The 15,544-nt window shown below is 58.7% G+C and overlaps 1 protein-coding gene across 1 annotated transcript; it reads right to left on the bottom strand.

Annotated features, from left to right (window-relative positions):
- Positions 1-6,199: 6,199 nt before the first annotated feature.
- On the bottom strand, positions 6,200-12,163 carry UBALD1 (UBA like domain containing 1). The gene is made up of 3 exons (XM_080830690.1): positions 11,301-12,163; positions 7,644-7,703; positions 6,200-7,296 (listed from the first exon to the last, which is right to left on the bottom strand). The coding sequence occupies exons 1-3, from the start codon at positions 11,568-11,570 to the stop codon at positions 6,943-6,945; spliced, it is 684 nt and encodes a 227-aa protein (XP_080686816.1). The 5' UTR covers positions 11,571-12,163; the 3' UTR covers positions 6,200-6,942.
- Positions 12,164-15,544: the final 3,381 nt, after the last annotated feature.

The raw sequence follows: 15,544 nt of genomic DNA, 5'->3' as shown, positions 1-15,544 counted from the left end.
GCCTGGTGTCCTGCACCCCTACCTCCCCTCCTCTCCCCCTGCCCCCAGAGAGTCTGGCCTGGGGTGGGGGGTGGGGGGTGGAGGCACGTGCTGCACCTGGGGGAAGGGCCTCCATAAGGGACTCATTTTGACCCAGTGGCTATTTTAACTCTATGCATATAAATACACACAACACAATCTTTCTTATCCTACCCTTCCTGGAGTACATAGCTTTCTAGATTGAATTTTCTACTAAACCAATATAATTCCTTGACCAAATTTCAATACAACAGCTAACTGGCTCTTAAAAACACTTTCCTTTTTATTTTGCTGAAATGACTCTATCATAATCAGTTCCAATTACTACTGCCCATGGGCGTTTTCTTTCTTTACAACTTTTTTCTTTTTTCTTTTTTTAAGATTTCCTTTCTTTTCTTTTCTTTTTTTTTAATTTTATTTATTTATTAGACAGAGAGAGAGAGAGATCACAAGTAGGCAGAGAGGCAGGCAGAGTGAGAGGGGGAAGCAGGCTCCCTGCCCAGCAGAAAGCCCCATGCAGGGCTCAAACCCAGGACCCTGAGATCATGACCTGAGCCAAAGGCAAAGGCTTAACCCACTGAGCCACCCAGAGGCCACCCAGACACTGCCCACGGACATTTTCTTTGGGGGACATTACTTCTAACAAGACCAGTTTTCTCACGGGAAACAAATTTTACTGTGTGCATTTTTTTTTTTTACTTCATGTTGATTATTCCCACCAGTAATTATGGTTATGAATTGGATATTTTTAAAACCTGGTTGTTTATATTTACTTCTTTGGCCAACCCACGAGCAACGGCCCTGGAACATTTCGGGACTGCTCTCTCCCACCGAGGGCTGGAATCCTGCACCCCTGTTTGATGTCCTCCTGGTTCCTGTGTTAACTGCCTGGGCACTTGGTGGAACAAAGAGCAGACCAGGAGGTCGTAATGTCCTGATCTGGACATTGAGCGGGCAGCTGCCACTGTCCACGCCAGCCTTGATTTCTTCCCCTTAGGCGGCTGGTTCCTCCCTCCTCCTCCCCGTCAGCTTTCCTCCCTCTTCCTTTACATTCCCGGCTCTGTCTAGTTGTGCCCTCCGTGCTTCTTGTACTTCTGACATATCTACCACATTACACAAAGTCTAAAAAATTTCGCTCTGCATGGTTTTGGGACATGGCTCCCCGCAGCCCCAATATCCACTAGAGGCCCCTGGGACCGCCAGATGGGTAAGGGAGTTGGGGGATGGTGTGAGCTGCCCAGGGGGCTGGCATGGGGGAGGATCCCCTGGCCTGGTGGCCATCAGAGTCTGGGAACACTGCATGCCTACCCCCTTCCTAATGGTCTCCTGGCCCTTTCCCCAGCTCCTCATCTGTGACCACTCCCAGATCCTGACTTCTCTTTTCTTTCTCCAAGGACTGTGTCTAAATGAGGCCAAGCTTTTCCTGACCCAGGCGACTTACCGGTTCAAGATGCCTTAGCAGGCACTGGCTGGTGCAGCTCTGGACCCCGACCCACCCCCATATCACAGATGAGTATTTTTGGCAACTTCTCCCAGAATAAAATCTTTCACTTTTTTCACTGTGGATGAGGGTGACCGGCCTGATGCTCTCTTTAGAGGGTGGCCTTGTCTGCCCCACATGGGTGTGTGGACATGCTGGTCCCTACTCAGGCCCCCACCCCAGGGTCAGCCTCCCAGAGCCACCAGCCAGAACCACTGTGAGGTCCCAGGAGTCCCAGGAGAGAATCAACAGCAAACCTTCTTGCCTCCGCTAAATTTTCCACCATGGCAAAGTGTGCCGAGGTGACTTAGCCCTGTGTTCTGGGAAGATAGGGGGTCTGAGGGCAGGGGTGGTGGTGTGATCTGTCCAGTTTGCTCAGAGAGGCCTCGGCTCTCCAGCCCCCCGCCAGGAGCTATCCTCCTTGGGTGCCGTACATGGATATGAGGGTCCCAACTCCCATCGTCTCCCACAGCAGGAAGGGGAGGTGTGGCCCGGTTCAGGAAAAGCATCCCACGCCAGGTTTGTCCTTGCAGTCCCCCCACCCCGGGCACCCCCACACACCCAGGCTCTATTCTCAGACCCTCCTATGCATCCCCACTTGCCCCTTAAAGCTGCCGGGGATCAAGCCAGGTTTGGCCTGGCCCCAGATGGGAGCTGCAGGCAGAATCCTTCCTCCTCCAGAGTCCACCCCCAGAGGGTGGGGCCTACAGGAAGCTTGGAGAGAGGGGCTGCCCCGACCCCCAGGCAGGTGCCTCAGCCCACCCGATCCCAGCAGGGAAAGGTGTTTGGGGAGCCACAGAACCAGGATAGGGTCAGCAGAGCGGGAATTTCAGAAGGCCCTGGGTCCAGCCTCCTCCTCTGCCAGGGGGACATGGCTCCTGGCCTGCGAGGCAGCGGCAGTGCTGGGCTGGACAGGGGGTAAGGTGACCAACCATCCCAGTCTGCCTGGCTCATGGCAACACCAGGATCCCCAGGAAGCCACCCGACCAGTATGTGCAGCTGCTGTTTCCCAGGAGAGGAGAAGGGGCCTCAGAAAGCAGAGAACTCTGCAAGCAGGCTCCAGGCATCTTGGGCTGCACCAGTGACACGGCCTCGGCCATTCTGGAACGGGGTGTGAGAGGACCCGGCGCCCCCCGCCCCGAAAGAGTGGAGTCATTCTAAGGCGCGCCTGAAACACATCAATTGCCCAAACAGAAGCCGTGGCTAAGCAGCTGGAGAGACTTCCAAACGCAGGAATTGGAAATAGCCTTGCCTCAGAGGCTCTCCTTTTGTCCAGCCCAGGCAGCCTCCCCAACACTGACCCTGGGAAGTAACCAGACTGTCCTCAGATGAGTCCTGCTATGAAAGCCCCTCAGAGACTTCCAGAGCCTTGGTGGCCCTGCCCACTGCCGGGTTTGGGGGCTGGCCTTGGGGACAGCGTGGTTTTCCGCCATCAGCCACAGGGTGTTCTCAGAGAGCCCTGGAAAGACCCTGGGGACCCTTAGTGGCCCTGGGAGTGTCCCCTCCATCCGAGAGAATCTTGGAGACAAGCCCTTCTCTTTGAGAGCGGTCTGGAGGAGGAGCCCCGCCTGCCCACAGCAAGCGTTTTCGTCTCCATTCATCCCCCAGGTGCCCCCCCCTGCCCCACAGAGCCGGCCTTTTACTTGGGAAGCTCTTCCTGGTGAAAAACAAGATCCGCTCCAGACTGCAACCGATTTGGATACAGGAATCGGACACACACGTCTGCGGCCAGTGGTGTGGACTGGCTGATGAGGGCCAGGCTGGCTGTGTCCCGCTGGGAGGCTCTGCTTCAGCCAGCGGCGATCTTGCAGGAACCCGAGCCAGCTGTTGCAAACGTCCGAGGTGAGCCAGAAGGAAGTCTTCTCCCACAAACTCTCCTGATTTTAAAATGTTGGCAGGCCATTCAGGAACACATGGCGCATCATTCGAGCCAAGCAGCACATCACGCCAGCCAAGAAGCACATCGGGGCACTAGGAGTTTGCAAACCCCCGAGTTAGCATTCCCAGGTGTTTTAACCTCGGACCAGAAAGACACACCCACTGCCTGTCACCTGGGGAAGCCGGACCTTCACCCCACATGCTGCAACGTCTGCCCTTCAGAAATGAGACAGAGCTCCTAGCATCCTAGCAAGGTCGTAGATGCAAATGGCGTTTAGAGCAGAACTTTGGAAATGGTCTTTTGCGCTCAAGTCTGGCAGGCAGGTAAGGGGTGACCACGCCCAGAAGAGGCTGGGCTTCGAGGTAACAAGGCCAGTTTCCCGCGTGTGCCGCTGGGACAGCTCCCAGGAGGCGCGGAGACGAAGACCAGCTGAGGATGGCGGTGTCTGTTCCCTTCTGTTCCTGCACCAGCCCCTCTGCCTTCCAGTCAGTTTACACTTGAACGTGTAAGAGGCCGCTATTAACCCCTTCAGCTTCGCTTCTGAGCTTTCACCCTTAGGCAAGTTGAGGAAGGCTCCCAGCTCTGGCTCCCCCTCGAGTTTGTCTGGCCTGCTTTTGCAGCCTTCCCCTTGACCATGAGATGCTCAGACCAGGGGCTCCCAGCACACCTGGCAGGGCCTCTGCATTTGCTGGTAAGTTCGGAGAGGCCCCAGCCCCAGCTGTGGCTTGGGTTCCCACCTTGGTTGGGGCAATGACGAAAAATCAGATTCCTGGGCCCTCTTCCAGAGCAGTTGCCTCAAGCACCCAGGGGACCTTAATGCCCTCCAAGTTTGGGGTCATGAGTCTGGTGGCTCCTGGTCGTTGGGAGGCATGCGTATCCCGCTCCTGCCTCACAATCACCTGGGAGCTGTGTGAGTACAGCTTTGACATACAGTTGACGTTCTCTAAAGTTCACCCTTTCAAGATGTATGATTAAGTGGTTTTTATTCTGAAGTTGATCAACCAATATCCTGCGAACGTTGAAAATAATACTGTGAGGGCTTCTCCCCTGGGACTCTGATGCCACCGTGGGACCTGGGAGTCTGTGGTCTTTTTACAGACCTCCCTGGTGGCTCTGCTCTGTAGCCAACTATGGGAACCCCGGGTTTAGGGGACATTTTGCCGTGTCTGCAGATACTTCTGTCACAACTGGGGGACGCTATGGGCATCTAGTGGTGGGGGCCAGGATGCTGGCCAATATCCACAGAGCACAGGACGTCCCATGGCAGACTAACCCAGCTCCAAATGTCCACAGTGCCCAGGCTGGAAACCCAGGACTACCACAGCTCTGAGTAGCCAGACTATGGGTCATTTACAGGCCCCCCACTGGCCTGCCCAGGGTTGAGCCTCACCTCCAGGAGTGCAAATTCTTGAGGGTGCGCAGTCTCCCGCGTCTGACACACACAGCACCCCAGCCGCCCGCTCGCTGGGACGACCCGGGCAGACGCACCCCTACAGAGCAGAGTGCCCACGGAAACATACTTGCCTCTGCGATCTCCTGACACTCCGGGGGCGCCGTTTGGCAGTTATCTGAGCACTTCTCCCATCAGAAGGCTGTGGTGAAGATTCAGGAGGCCCAAGACACCCTTCCCCCTCCCTGTGTCCTGCCCCTCCGTCCCTCCTCTCTGCACAAGAACCCCCCTCACAGAGCTGTGCTCCCCTCTAGACCTCTGCCGGGAAGGCCTGGGAGGCTGCTGGAAGGGTTTTCTGGGTAAGGACACGATTCCAGGACCGAAGCAGCAGCTGGAGCGGGGGCCCAGCAGTCTTCTTCAGTAACAGCCAGAGAACAGAGTCGACCCCTGAGCCTGCCCAGGGTCCAGCAGGGCAGAGACAGGCTGGGGAGGCCAGGCGGTGGCTCTGGGAACACCTGACACAGGAGCACCATCCTCAGGAGGCAGGACGGCCCGTGGGGAGCGCAGACGGCAGTCCAGCAGACCTTCTGAAACAGAAGAAACTCGCCAACCCACATTATCAGCCGCAGAAGACCCAGTGCCCAGGCGGGCTACCCTAAGTTAGAGTGAGGTGTGCCTGTACCGAAGGCTGGTCAGACCTTGGCCTCTCTCCTTCTGTAACACCCAGCCCCTCACAAGGTGTGCAAGGCTGAGGCTGCCCCAGGAAGCCCCTTCCCTAGCAAGGGCAGCCAGAGGTGGGGGGTGGGAAGCACCGCGGCTTCTCCCTTGGGGTGAGAGCAGGTGTCTGCCCCAGCCCAGCTTGGGAGCAGCCCAGGATCCCGTCTATCGTTCCTAGGCTGCCAGTCTCCTTAGCGACCAAAGGTTTGAGCTGCAGGCTGGACTCTGCCCTGGGCTCGTCCTCTCCGGGCCCAAGCCGCCACTGGCTCTGCACAGAAGCCGGCTATGCACACCTTCCCAGGGGGAGGGCCCTGCTCTATCCTGCATGTTTGTTGGAGGCTGGGCTTGCAGAGTCCAGCCTGCAGCCAGCCCCGGGACCTTAACACACAAGGCAAGGCCCTACGTGAAACCCAAGCAGACCGGAAGGCAGTTGTTAGCCCTGGGGTTCAGGACCAGTCCAGTCGGACAAGAGGGAAGGACGGGCAGGCGGCAGGGTTTCTGGGAACACAGGCCAGAAATAACTTCACGGCAAGAGCCTTGGATGGGCAAGAAGGTTCCAGTGCCATGTTGTGATTGAAAGCAGCAGACGGGTGCCGTGTGGAGCCAGGCGGGGCCGGGGGTGCCCTCTGCTCTGGGCTGTCCGTGCCCTGCCTCTCCGCACGGAGCCAGCCGGCAGCGAAGCTCAGGATGCGAGGCAAGACCACAGAGCCTGGTGGTGGTTTGAACTCTTTCTTCTCTTTCGTTAAAAGGAGGAAGGGAAAGGGTGTGAGGTACCCCCGGGCTCTGGGGGAGGCATGCAGGCAGCCCCAGCAGGCAGGCGCTGGGGAATGGGTGGGAAGAGTCCTGGAGTTTCCCACAATTCTTTTTTCTGCAGGGAACAGCAAGGCTGGCTGAGCAGGGGGTGGGGGAGAGGGACAGGGCCCTGGGGAGACAGGGGGCAGACGAGGGGCTTGGGGGCTCACTCTAACATGCAAAGTCCAGCTGCCCCATAAACTAGGTTGCTTCTTGTAGAGCGACATACATATAAATACAGACACAGCTACACACACACATGCGGAGAAGCCTCTGCATTCCCGAGGGTGGGGATCTGGGCCTGCTGGCCCCCGAGGAGCTCCCAGGCAGGAGCCAGCCAAGTCTCCGCGGCTGTGGCGGTTCTCCGCAGTCCCCTGGGGTGGGGCAGGGCGAGCGAGTCCTCTGGGGAAGGCTGCTTGTTCTCTGAAGTTCTGTCCACCAGCACCAAGACGACTCTGAACCACATCCATGCAAGGTGGGGGCCCCGTGCCTGCACTCCCAGGTTTGCGCGCAGGCGGCCCGTGTGCTGGCACCAGGGTCCAGTCTCTCCCCTCCAGGGCTCCGGGGAACGGGGGTGCAGACAGAGCAGGGTGAAGGGGGCCCACGGAGACATCCTCTCCCCCGCCCCACAGGGTCCTGGCCTCCGGGAGGGGGGAGGGGCCTCCCTTATCTCTCCGCCTCCATGGCAGGGTGCGCCCTCGGTTCTGAGGCGGCCTGTTGGGGGGCCAGGGGTGGCCAGTCTGACGCCGGGGAGGGGGGTGCCGGAGTCCACAGGGGTGGCTGCTGCAGCTGGTGGTGCTGTGGCCCCCCTGGGGGCGAGGCCGCAGTCGGCCAGCTCGGTGCCGCGAAGCTGCCCGTGGCGGCGTGGGGGCAGTGCGGCGGGGGGGACGTGGCCGTGGCGGCCATCGGGCTGCCACTGCCGCCCCCATGAAAGCTCTCGGAAGCCTTGAGACGGGAGAACATGGTGAGGGCATCAGGGAAGTTGGGGGGCGTGGCGGGGGTGTTGGCAGGAGTGCACATCTGTGGGGGGAAAACAGAGAGGCTGGGGTGAGAACCCCTTCCTGGGAGGCTGCCTGGCCTCTTGCTGCCTCCTAGGAGGAGACCCACACTCCACCACGGCTGTGAGCTTCTGAGCCTCTTCCCAGGCTGCCTTCTGGCTCCCGACACGGACCACTAGCTCGGGGCTCAGGGAGAGAAGGCGCGGCTGAGATGGGCTGGCCCAGCACACCCCCCAGCAGTCCCCAGGGAGAACCCCCCCCCCCCCCCGCAGCAGAGAGCCACTGTGGCTTCCTCAGGGGGGCGAGGCCTCCCTGCCCCGGCCCAGGAGCACCCCCTATCGCCACCCCTGGGGCTGCAGGGACACTTACCATCTGGTGGTGGTGGCTATAGGGGATGTTGGTCTCCTGGAAAAAGGCGCTGAGGGCCGTCTGTGGAAAGAAGGCCCAGATTTCATTACCCTCAGGCCCTTGCTCCCGGAATCTCTGGGGCTTGGTGTGCCCCTGGGCCTGGCTACTGAGCGGGAGAGAAGGGAGTGGAAGGAGCGTGCCTGTCACCACTCAACACCTGCCACCCACCCCCCCCAAGGAGTCACCATAGACTCCTGGGCAGGTCTGGAGGGGGTAAAGACACAAGGCTGCCTCTAGCGGGCACACACCTAATGTGGTCACTGTGACCTTGGGAGGGGAGCAGGCAGCACCCTTTCCAGGTCTCACGGAGAAAGGCCTTTGACTGAAATTCTAGCCTGACTGTCACCAACTCCATGGGTGGCAACACCCTAATCTGGGCCTTAATTTCTTCATCTTTAATTGTTTGTTTTAAAGATTTTATTTATTTGATGGAGGCACAGCGAGAGAGGGAACACAAGCAGGGGGAGTGGGAGAGGGAGAAGCAAGCCTCTGGTGGAGCAGGGAGCCCGATGCCAGGCTCCATCCCAGGACCCTGGGATCATGACCTGAGCTGAAGGCAGATGCTTAACAACTGAGCCACCAAGGAGCCCCTCAATTTCCTCCTCACTGAGCCAGGGGACGGCACAGACTCCTGGATGTTAAGTCCATGATCTGACTCCCCTTGGCTGGCCATGGGAGATTGCCACGATCTGGGCCTCAGTTTCTCCATCTGCACAAGGAAACTGGACGAGGTGGTTTCCAGATTGCCCCCCCGCTGCCCCTTGCTGCAATAACCCAAGATCAACGTTCCAGCTGGGAGAGCCAGAATTACGGAGGATGGTCTGGGTTTTGCACTCATTGCCCCACTCACCCAAGCCTCCCTTGGAATGTTAAGGTGCAGAGCAGGAGGGTGATAGGAGGAGGTCTGCACCCAGGCTGGTGAGAAGGGGAGCAGGGAAGGAGACAGTGTGCAGGCCTGTGCCAGACAAGCTCATCTGGAAGCCCTGGGGGACTGGCAAGAGGGGGCTCCAGGAGCCGGCTGAGGAAAATGAGGGAGCCAGCTGCTCTTGCGTAAGTGCTGGGTGAGGGAGTGTGTGAAGGGTCTGCGTGGCCCTGCCAAGTCCCAGCCCCAGTCCCAGCTGCTCTCCATCGTCACCCCTCTAGGCTCCCTGCCCCCTAAACACAGCCCGGACCAATCCCTTGCCCACCACGCGCACCCCCCCCCCCCCGCCCCCAGCACAGGCAGACCAAGCTGACTTCCAGGGCTTGCCCTGGGGTTTTGTTTTTTTTTTTTACAATCAGATGAATTTTTCTGGGAATTTCCTGCTGGAGATGCCCTACCCCATTTTCTCCAAACAGGGTGTGGGAACCGGCTAGGGTTAAGTACCTTGTCCGGACTCCCTCCTACCTGGGAGCCCCAGGACACACCCAAACCATTCATTCCCAGCAGCAGACCCAAAGGCCCCCAGAGCGGGGATTCCAGGGAGAACCTGCTGCTGCCTCGAAGCACCACCACTTAAAACACCCAGGTCGAAGCACCACCACTTAAAACACCCAGGTCCCCTCCCCCTGCAGCCACCTGTCCTCATTAACACCTGAATCACAGAGCTAAGACCCAAAAAGACAGCCTTAGCCTGGGTCAACCCTCAGCCTGTGAGCCTGTTAGGGGGAGGTTATTAAGGGGGAGGGGTAGCCCTCACTTTCATGCAAGGACGTAAGATTTGGGGGTTCACACCTCATTTTCACCTTACATGAACCTCCCCAGTATCCCTATCCTCCATTTTACAGATGTGAAACCGAGATTCACGGAGCCACCAGAGCTACAAGTCTGCGGGCAGCTCCTGCCCCTCTTAGGGACAGAGTTTCCCCCAGACATTTCAATCCTCAAAGCTCCGTTTTTAATTGCCGCGATGGACACCAACCCGTGCTGAGAGACAGCCCAGTAGGTGCTAGGCTCTGTGCTGGGCTCAGAGTCCAGACCTACAACAGACTTCCCACCAGACACCTGCCTGCCCAGCCCCAGGCAGGGAGGGAGTATATGCAGATGTGGGACTCAAGCAAACTGCCCTGAATGTGGTTTTACAAGTTTTGCCACATCTAGCTCTTGAGACAAACAGGCTGATTAGGGAGCTTCCTGCAGGGTGGGGCTGCAGGCCCTAGGGGGTGGTGGTGGAGGGAGTGGCCATCCACTTCTTAGAGGTCAACTCCCACACTGGAGGTGTAGAGAAAACTGAGGCCAGAGGAGGAAAGGGACTTGCCCAGAGCAAGCAGCCTCCCGTCTTGTGCTGTGAGGACCACAAAGGGGCAATGGTCCCTCCTGAAAGCTCTGGTGGATGTGGGTGAGCAAAGTGCCCCCAGGGCTGGACAGGACACTGCTTCCCCAGGCTGTCCAAACCTTTGGGCTGCAATTGTGATCCCCATCCCACTCTCAGGAAACTCAGCCCTGGAATCCCCTGGCTCACTGTCCCCTCAGCAGGCCCAAACACCTTTCCTGGGATGGCTCCCCACCAGGAAATGAGGCTCCCAGGCCCTGGCTGGGCACAGACACCGGCTGCGCTGTGACCTTACACCTGTGAGGGGTGGAGCTCCAGGACTCTGGCCTCTTTCCTAGATACCACTCTGGGTTATTTCTGTGGCAGTCGAGTTAGGCAAAGCCAGGTGGCCTCCTGGCAGCACAAGCTGCGGGCACTAGCGCCCTATGGGTCAGGGAGGCCTGGTGGGTGGGGTCCCGACTGGGGCAGCCCCACCTCCTGCCCAGCTGACTGAAAGCTACTGAGCCATGTAAACCACGCCGTGCACTGTGCAGGTAGTCCCTTGCCAGCATGGAGGCGGCCACCCGGGCACGCCTCTGGGGCGGGGTGCACGGATGCACACCCGTAGCTGTAGTGTGGGGCTCCAACACAGTACCGGTACACCCGTGTGCGTACACGCGTGGGCACCATCTGCAAAGACGGCGACGTGTGTGTACACGGAACACACAGAGCCCGCACCGGCGCGCCGGGTGGACTGCGTGTTTACACACACGCCAACATGCCCGCACGTAGCGTGGCGCGTGCGTAAATACAAATGCACATGTACGTGAACACAGGCGCCACCGAAGTGCCCACCGGGCACGCAGACCCTCAGACCCACTCGCGCGGGGCGGCTCTGCCGGCTGGCCCCGGGACTGCCCGTCCCACCCCGCGGCTCCCGAGGTGGGGGCGGCGCGCGATCCCCGCCCGGGGCGTCCTCCTTCCGGCCTCCTACCGACTGTCCGTCCGGGCCGCGGCGCCGCCCCGCCCTGGCCGTTACCCGAACAAAAGAGGGGGGTCCCCGCATCCCGACCGCCTGGGGACGCGGGGGGGGGCTGGAATTCGGGGCGCCGGCGGGGGCGGGCCGCCCCTCCCGCCCACCCCGCGCGGGCGGCGTTTCCGGGGGCCGCGTAGACGCGGCCGCGCCGTTCGGCTGGACCCGCAAGCCGCGTGTGCGCGCTAGGGCCCGGCCGCCGGGGCGCGCGGCCACCGGGACACCGGGCCGAGTGCGCGGCCCCGGCCCGGCCCAGGCGGAGCGCGCATCGGCACGTGTCCACACCGGCCCGCACACGCGCGGCTGGCGGGACGGACCCGGACCCAGACCCCGGCCCCGGCCCCGGCCGCGCACCTCGAACTGCCAGTGGGCCGCCTGCAGCAGCTGCTTCGCCTGATCGGCCGCGCAGCCCGCCGTCAGCACGAACTGGTTGATCATGACCTGGTGCTTGAGCTCGTCCATGTTCACGGACATGGCGCCGCCGTCGCGCTGCCCGCTGCCTCCCGCCGCCGCGCTCCTCCGCCTCACGCGTCCACCATTAGCGAGCCGGCTCCGGCTAATACAAATATTTACTGTGCGGCTCTGACTCACCGAGCCTCGCCTGGCTCGGGGCCGCGGGGGCATGCTGGGAGATGTAGTCCCGCGCCGCGGCCGGCCGGGGGGCGCAGGGAGGTGTGTCCGGACGCTGCCCCTGCTGGGTGCGGAAGCGGGCGGGCGCGTCCGCGGGCCCTCTGGCTTCTCGGCCCGGTGTGCCTGGCGTCCCTCTGTTGAATGGGCGCACACTTGGAAAGGGGACCCCTAGACATTTTGGCACAAATCGTAGGCACTAGGACGCACAGCCCCGAAGGCCTGGTACACAGTAGGCGCCAATAAATACTCCTTCACTGAATGAATGAATGTGCCTTCTAGGGCTCTGCAGAAAGCCACCGCCTCCAGGAAGCCTTCCGGTCTCCCCAGCGCCCCGAGCACAAGCTCACATCGCCCACTTGTGATGCGGGTCCCTTCCCAGCCTGGCGCTCGGCCAGGCACACAGGAGACCCGAGGAACGTTTGGGATGGGATTGCGCCCGAACAAGCCGGCAAGGCGGGCAGGCTCTGGTGCCTCGGGGAGCCCTCCCCGCGGGGCTCCCACTTTCCCACGCAAAATCTCGTGCGTTCTGCCGGAAATCTCGGCTTCTAGATGCGGGCGCCAGGACCTGGCGGAGCCAGTTCCGGGGCAGCCCCGAACTCCTATTCCCAGAATGCCCCGGTTTATTTGCATCGTTCTGTCCCGAATGACGTCAAGTGAGTGAGGCCACGCCATGGCCAATGGGCGGCCGCAGAGTGTTAGGACCTGGCCATATAAGGTAAACAAAGCTGGCCGCCCAATGGGGCTGCAGCGGGGGCGGGCACTAGGTCCGGGACGGCGGGGGCGCGTCACGTGGCGGGCGGGGGCGGGACTGGGGAGCACGGGAAGGGGGTAGTTGCGGGTTGTGTTTACAGCTCCGCACGCGCCGCTTCCGGGTGACGTCGCGGTTTGGGCGTGCGGGGCCAGGGCGGGCTCGGAACGGGATCCCGGCCGGGGAGGCAGGGAGAGGTCTGGCTCGGTCACCCCCGCTCTGAGTGACCTTGGCCGGGTTCCTCGCGCTCCCTGGGCTCCAGTTTGATCCGTTGGGCAACCGTTCTTTGGGCCCTTTCTCTTGCCCTGCCCTGACCCGGCCCGGGTTACTGCGGAGAGCACACCCGAGAAGCGTTGTCTGAGGCGGGAAGGGGGGGGGGCGGTTTGGGATCGTGTGTCAAAAATCCCTAGAACAGATGTAGACTTGGGGAGATGTAGAAGTATGGAAAGTGCTCTCTAGAAAGTGACACAGGCCCTAGGGGCTTGGGCTAAAGGTCATTGGGCATGGAAATATATTTCCTATATTTAATCTGTTGTTGGCTTTAGGCTTACTGTGAGGTCCTAATGGTGGCGGAGGGGCCCAGTCCAGATCAGGAGATGTTTTGGATATGTCTGTTTCTAGTGGAGTGCCCCCCCCCCCGCCCTCCCTCAGCGCCCCTCACTAGAGGAAATGCACTGGATGGAGGGAACTATGCCACACTGGAGGGGCGGGGAGAAGCCCCATTTGGGTCCTTTAACCCTTCCAGAGGTTCTGGCTTTGGTGAGTGGGAGGAGGATAATGGGAGACTGGCTGACAGGGCCTGAAGGATCCCAGGATTGTGGGGCCTGGGGCATGTCTCTTCTGCCACACAGGATTACTCGGGCTCCACCATTTTTTGCAAACCCAGATAATGCCGGGAGATTTCTGGTCTTGTTAAGCATGGGCCCGCTCCTTAACAAAGCATCATGAACTTGAATTAATGTGGGTAAAGCGCCCAGCACGAGGAAGGTGTCTCTGAAGGTGGTTATTGCTGTCCCTGACACAGGGACAGCATCAGGGCATGCTGGAAGGGAAGCGGGTTCTGGAGCCAGACCTGGGTATGAGTCAACTCTGCTGCTTACTGACTGATGTTGGATAAGCTACTGCAGCCCTGAGCTTCGTTTCATTTGTAGAACCTGAGCTAGGAGTGTGGAGCAATCCCAGGACTGCCGAGGGGATTAATTCCCGTGCAGTGCTTAGCTGGGGCCTGGCACTCAGTGTACCTACCATTTTTAGTACGCACCTCTTTGCTTGCATCCAGACCACTCTAGGGAGCCCAAGCCCCATTTGACTGATGAAGAAACAGGCTGGAATCCACACCCCCTTAATGCTCTTGCCAGTATTCAGAGTCATTGGAGACCAGGTACCCAGTAGACTATGAGGGTGTATTTCTGGCCAGTGAGAGGGGGTACTGCCCTGGCAGGGCCTACTAGGGGATTTTTTCTGGCTCAAGGAAACAGGAAGTACCTTCTCCCTTCCCCCTAACCTTATCCAGCAACACTTAGTTACCTGCCGGGGCTTGTTCAGCTCAGGAGGAGCACTTCCAAGCCAGTAGGCTGACTGGGGTGGGGCAGGTGAGGCTGGTAGGAGCAAAGGTTCCTCCTCTAGCCCCCATGGTACCCCTAGCCTGCTTGTTTTCTCAGAGGCAGCAGGAAAGGAAAAAACAATCTTGTTTTTATCCAGGATCAGCGTGACTAGAGAGTGGACTTTGGATTTCTTAGCAAGCTCAGATGGGGCCCGACAGCTGGGACCAGTAGATACGGACGGGGGGACAAAAAGTTACTTCTAGTAGTGCCCACATCTCACCTAAAGTTCTAGGAAGTTTGGGGCCCTGCCAAAGTCTCCCCACATGCTCTGGCCTCCTCCTTTCCACCTCCATAAAAAGACTCAATCTCCATAAAAAGATTTAAAAATCTTTTTAAAAAGATTTTATTAAGTTATCTCTCCACACCCAGTGTGGGGCTCAGCCCCACAATTCTGTGATCAGAGTCTTAATGCTCCACGGAGGCAGCCGGGTGCCCCTCCACCTCCATTCCTTCAAATACTCCACAGATCATTGGGTGCCTGATTCTGGGAGCCCAAAAATGAATAGGCAAGGATCCTGCCTGCTCACGAGGCTCAGGAAGAAGCCTGAACTCAAGGGACTCTGCCCAGGATCCCATTAACTGTGCCTAGTGTCTGTTTCAAAAGACCCAGTGCTGGCTGACAGAGGACTTGAGGTCTTGCCGCTGCCTCACTCTTTTGTTCCTATACTCCCCCATTTGAATTTAACCACACTGGCCTTTGAGCCCCTGGATCATACTCAGCCCCTTGAAGTCTCAGGGCCTTTGCACATAGTGTTTCCCCTGCTTGGAACTTGGGACTGGCTTACCTAGAGTTTGCCCCCCTCCACCCCATTTGCTCTTATTTGTATGTCAAATCCTGGCTTAAATGTCACCTCTTCAGAGAAGCCTTCCCTGACACCACTATCAATAATAAATCTCCCCTATTATTTCATGGCACCTCTATCCTCCTGTAGCACCCATCACATTTTGTATTTATGCACCTGTTAACCTTTTAAGTGTCTCTCCTCACTAACCTGTGTGCTCCACATCTAGGGTTCTTCCATTTGAAACCAGTTGCCTGGCTCGTAGCCTGGCTCATTGCCTGTTACATAGTAGCTGCATGATAAATATTTGTTGAGTAAATAAATGAATCAGCACAGATGTTGACGGTAGAACTAATAACAAATCAGAAAGGGCCTGTCTCCCAGCGGGGCATGGATAAGCACAGAAGAGCAAGTCCAAAGCTCTACTAAGAGGAATGTTTAATCAAACATCCAGCCCATGGAAACGACTGCCCTGGCCCAGGAAGGCACGCTCTAGGGTTGTTTTTCAATAACACCAGGGTCTATCCTACTTTCCTTGCCTCTCCCCAAGCAGGGAGGCCAGTAACTTGAATTCAGTGTTGGTATGTGTACATGTGTATACACATAACTGTTATGTGATTTAATAAAGATAAGGGAAGAAAGATCACACAGGGAGGGGGGTGTCTTCAGGCCCACCTAGTGGCAAGAGACATGAAAGCTAGCACATGGGAATGTTTCTGCTTTGGGGTGGCAGGGGAGTATGGCAGGAGTATGGGTTGGTACAAGTTTCAGCTTTATTACCGTTTATCTCTTGCGCAGCCTAGGTGGGGTACTAGACCTCTTCCAGCTTCACTT

This window comes from Martes martes (genome assembly GCF_963455335.1).
Source record: "Martes martes genome assembly, chromosome: 18".
Lineage (NCBI taxonomy): Eukaryota > Metazoa > Chordata > Mammalia > Carnivora > Mustelidae > Martes > Martes martes.
The sequence above is the reverse complement of the archived record's forward strand: the minus strand, read 5'-3'. Positions and strand labels throughout refer to the sequence as shown.

Excerpts from the sequence above, each read along its gene's own strand:
- UBALD1 (XM_080830690.1), bottom strand. The coding sequence starts at position 11,570 with ATGCCCCCGCGGCCCCGAGCCAGGCGAGGCTCGGTGAGTCAGAGCCGC. Across the intron at positions 7,704-11,300 it reads CGGCCCACTGGCAGTTCGAG|ACGGCCCTCAGCGCCTTTTT; the intron begins GTGCGCGGCCGG and ends TTCTTTCCACAG. Across the intron at positions 7,297-7,643 it reads ATAGCCACCACCACCAGATG|ATGTGCACTCCTGCCAACAC; the intron begins GTAAGTGTCCCT and ends TTCCCCCCACAG.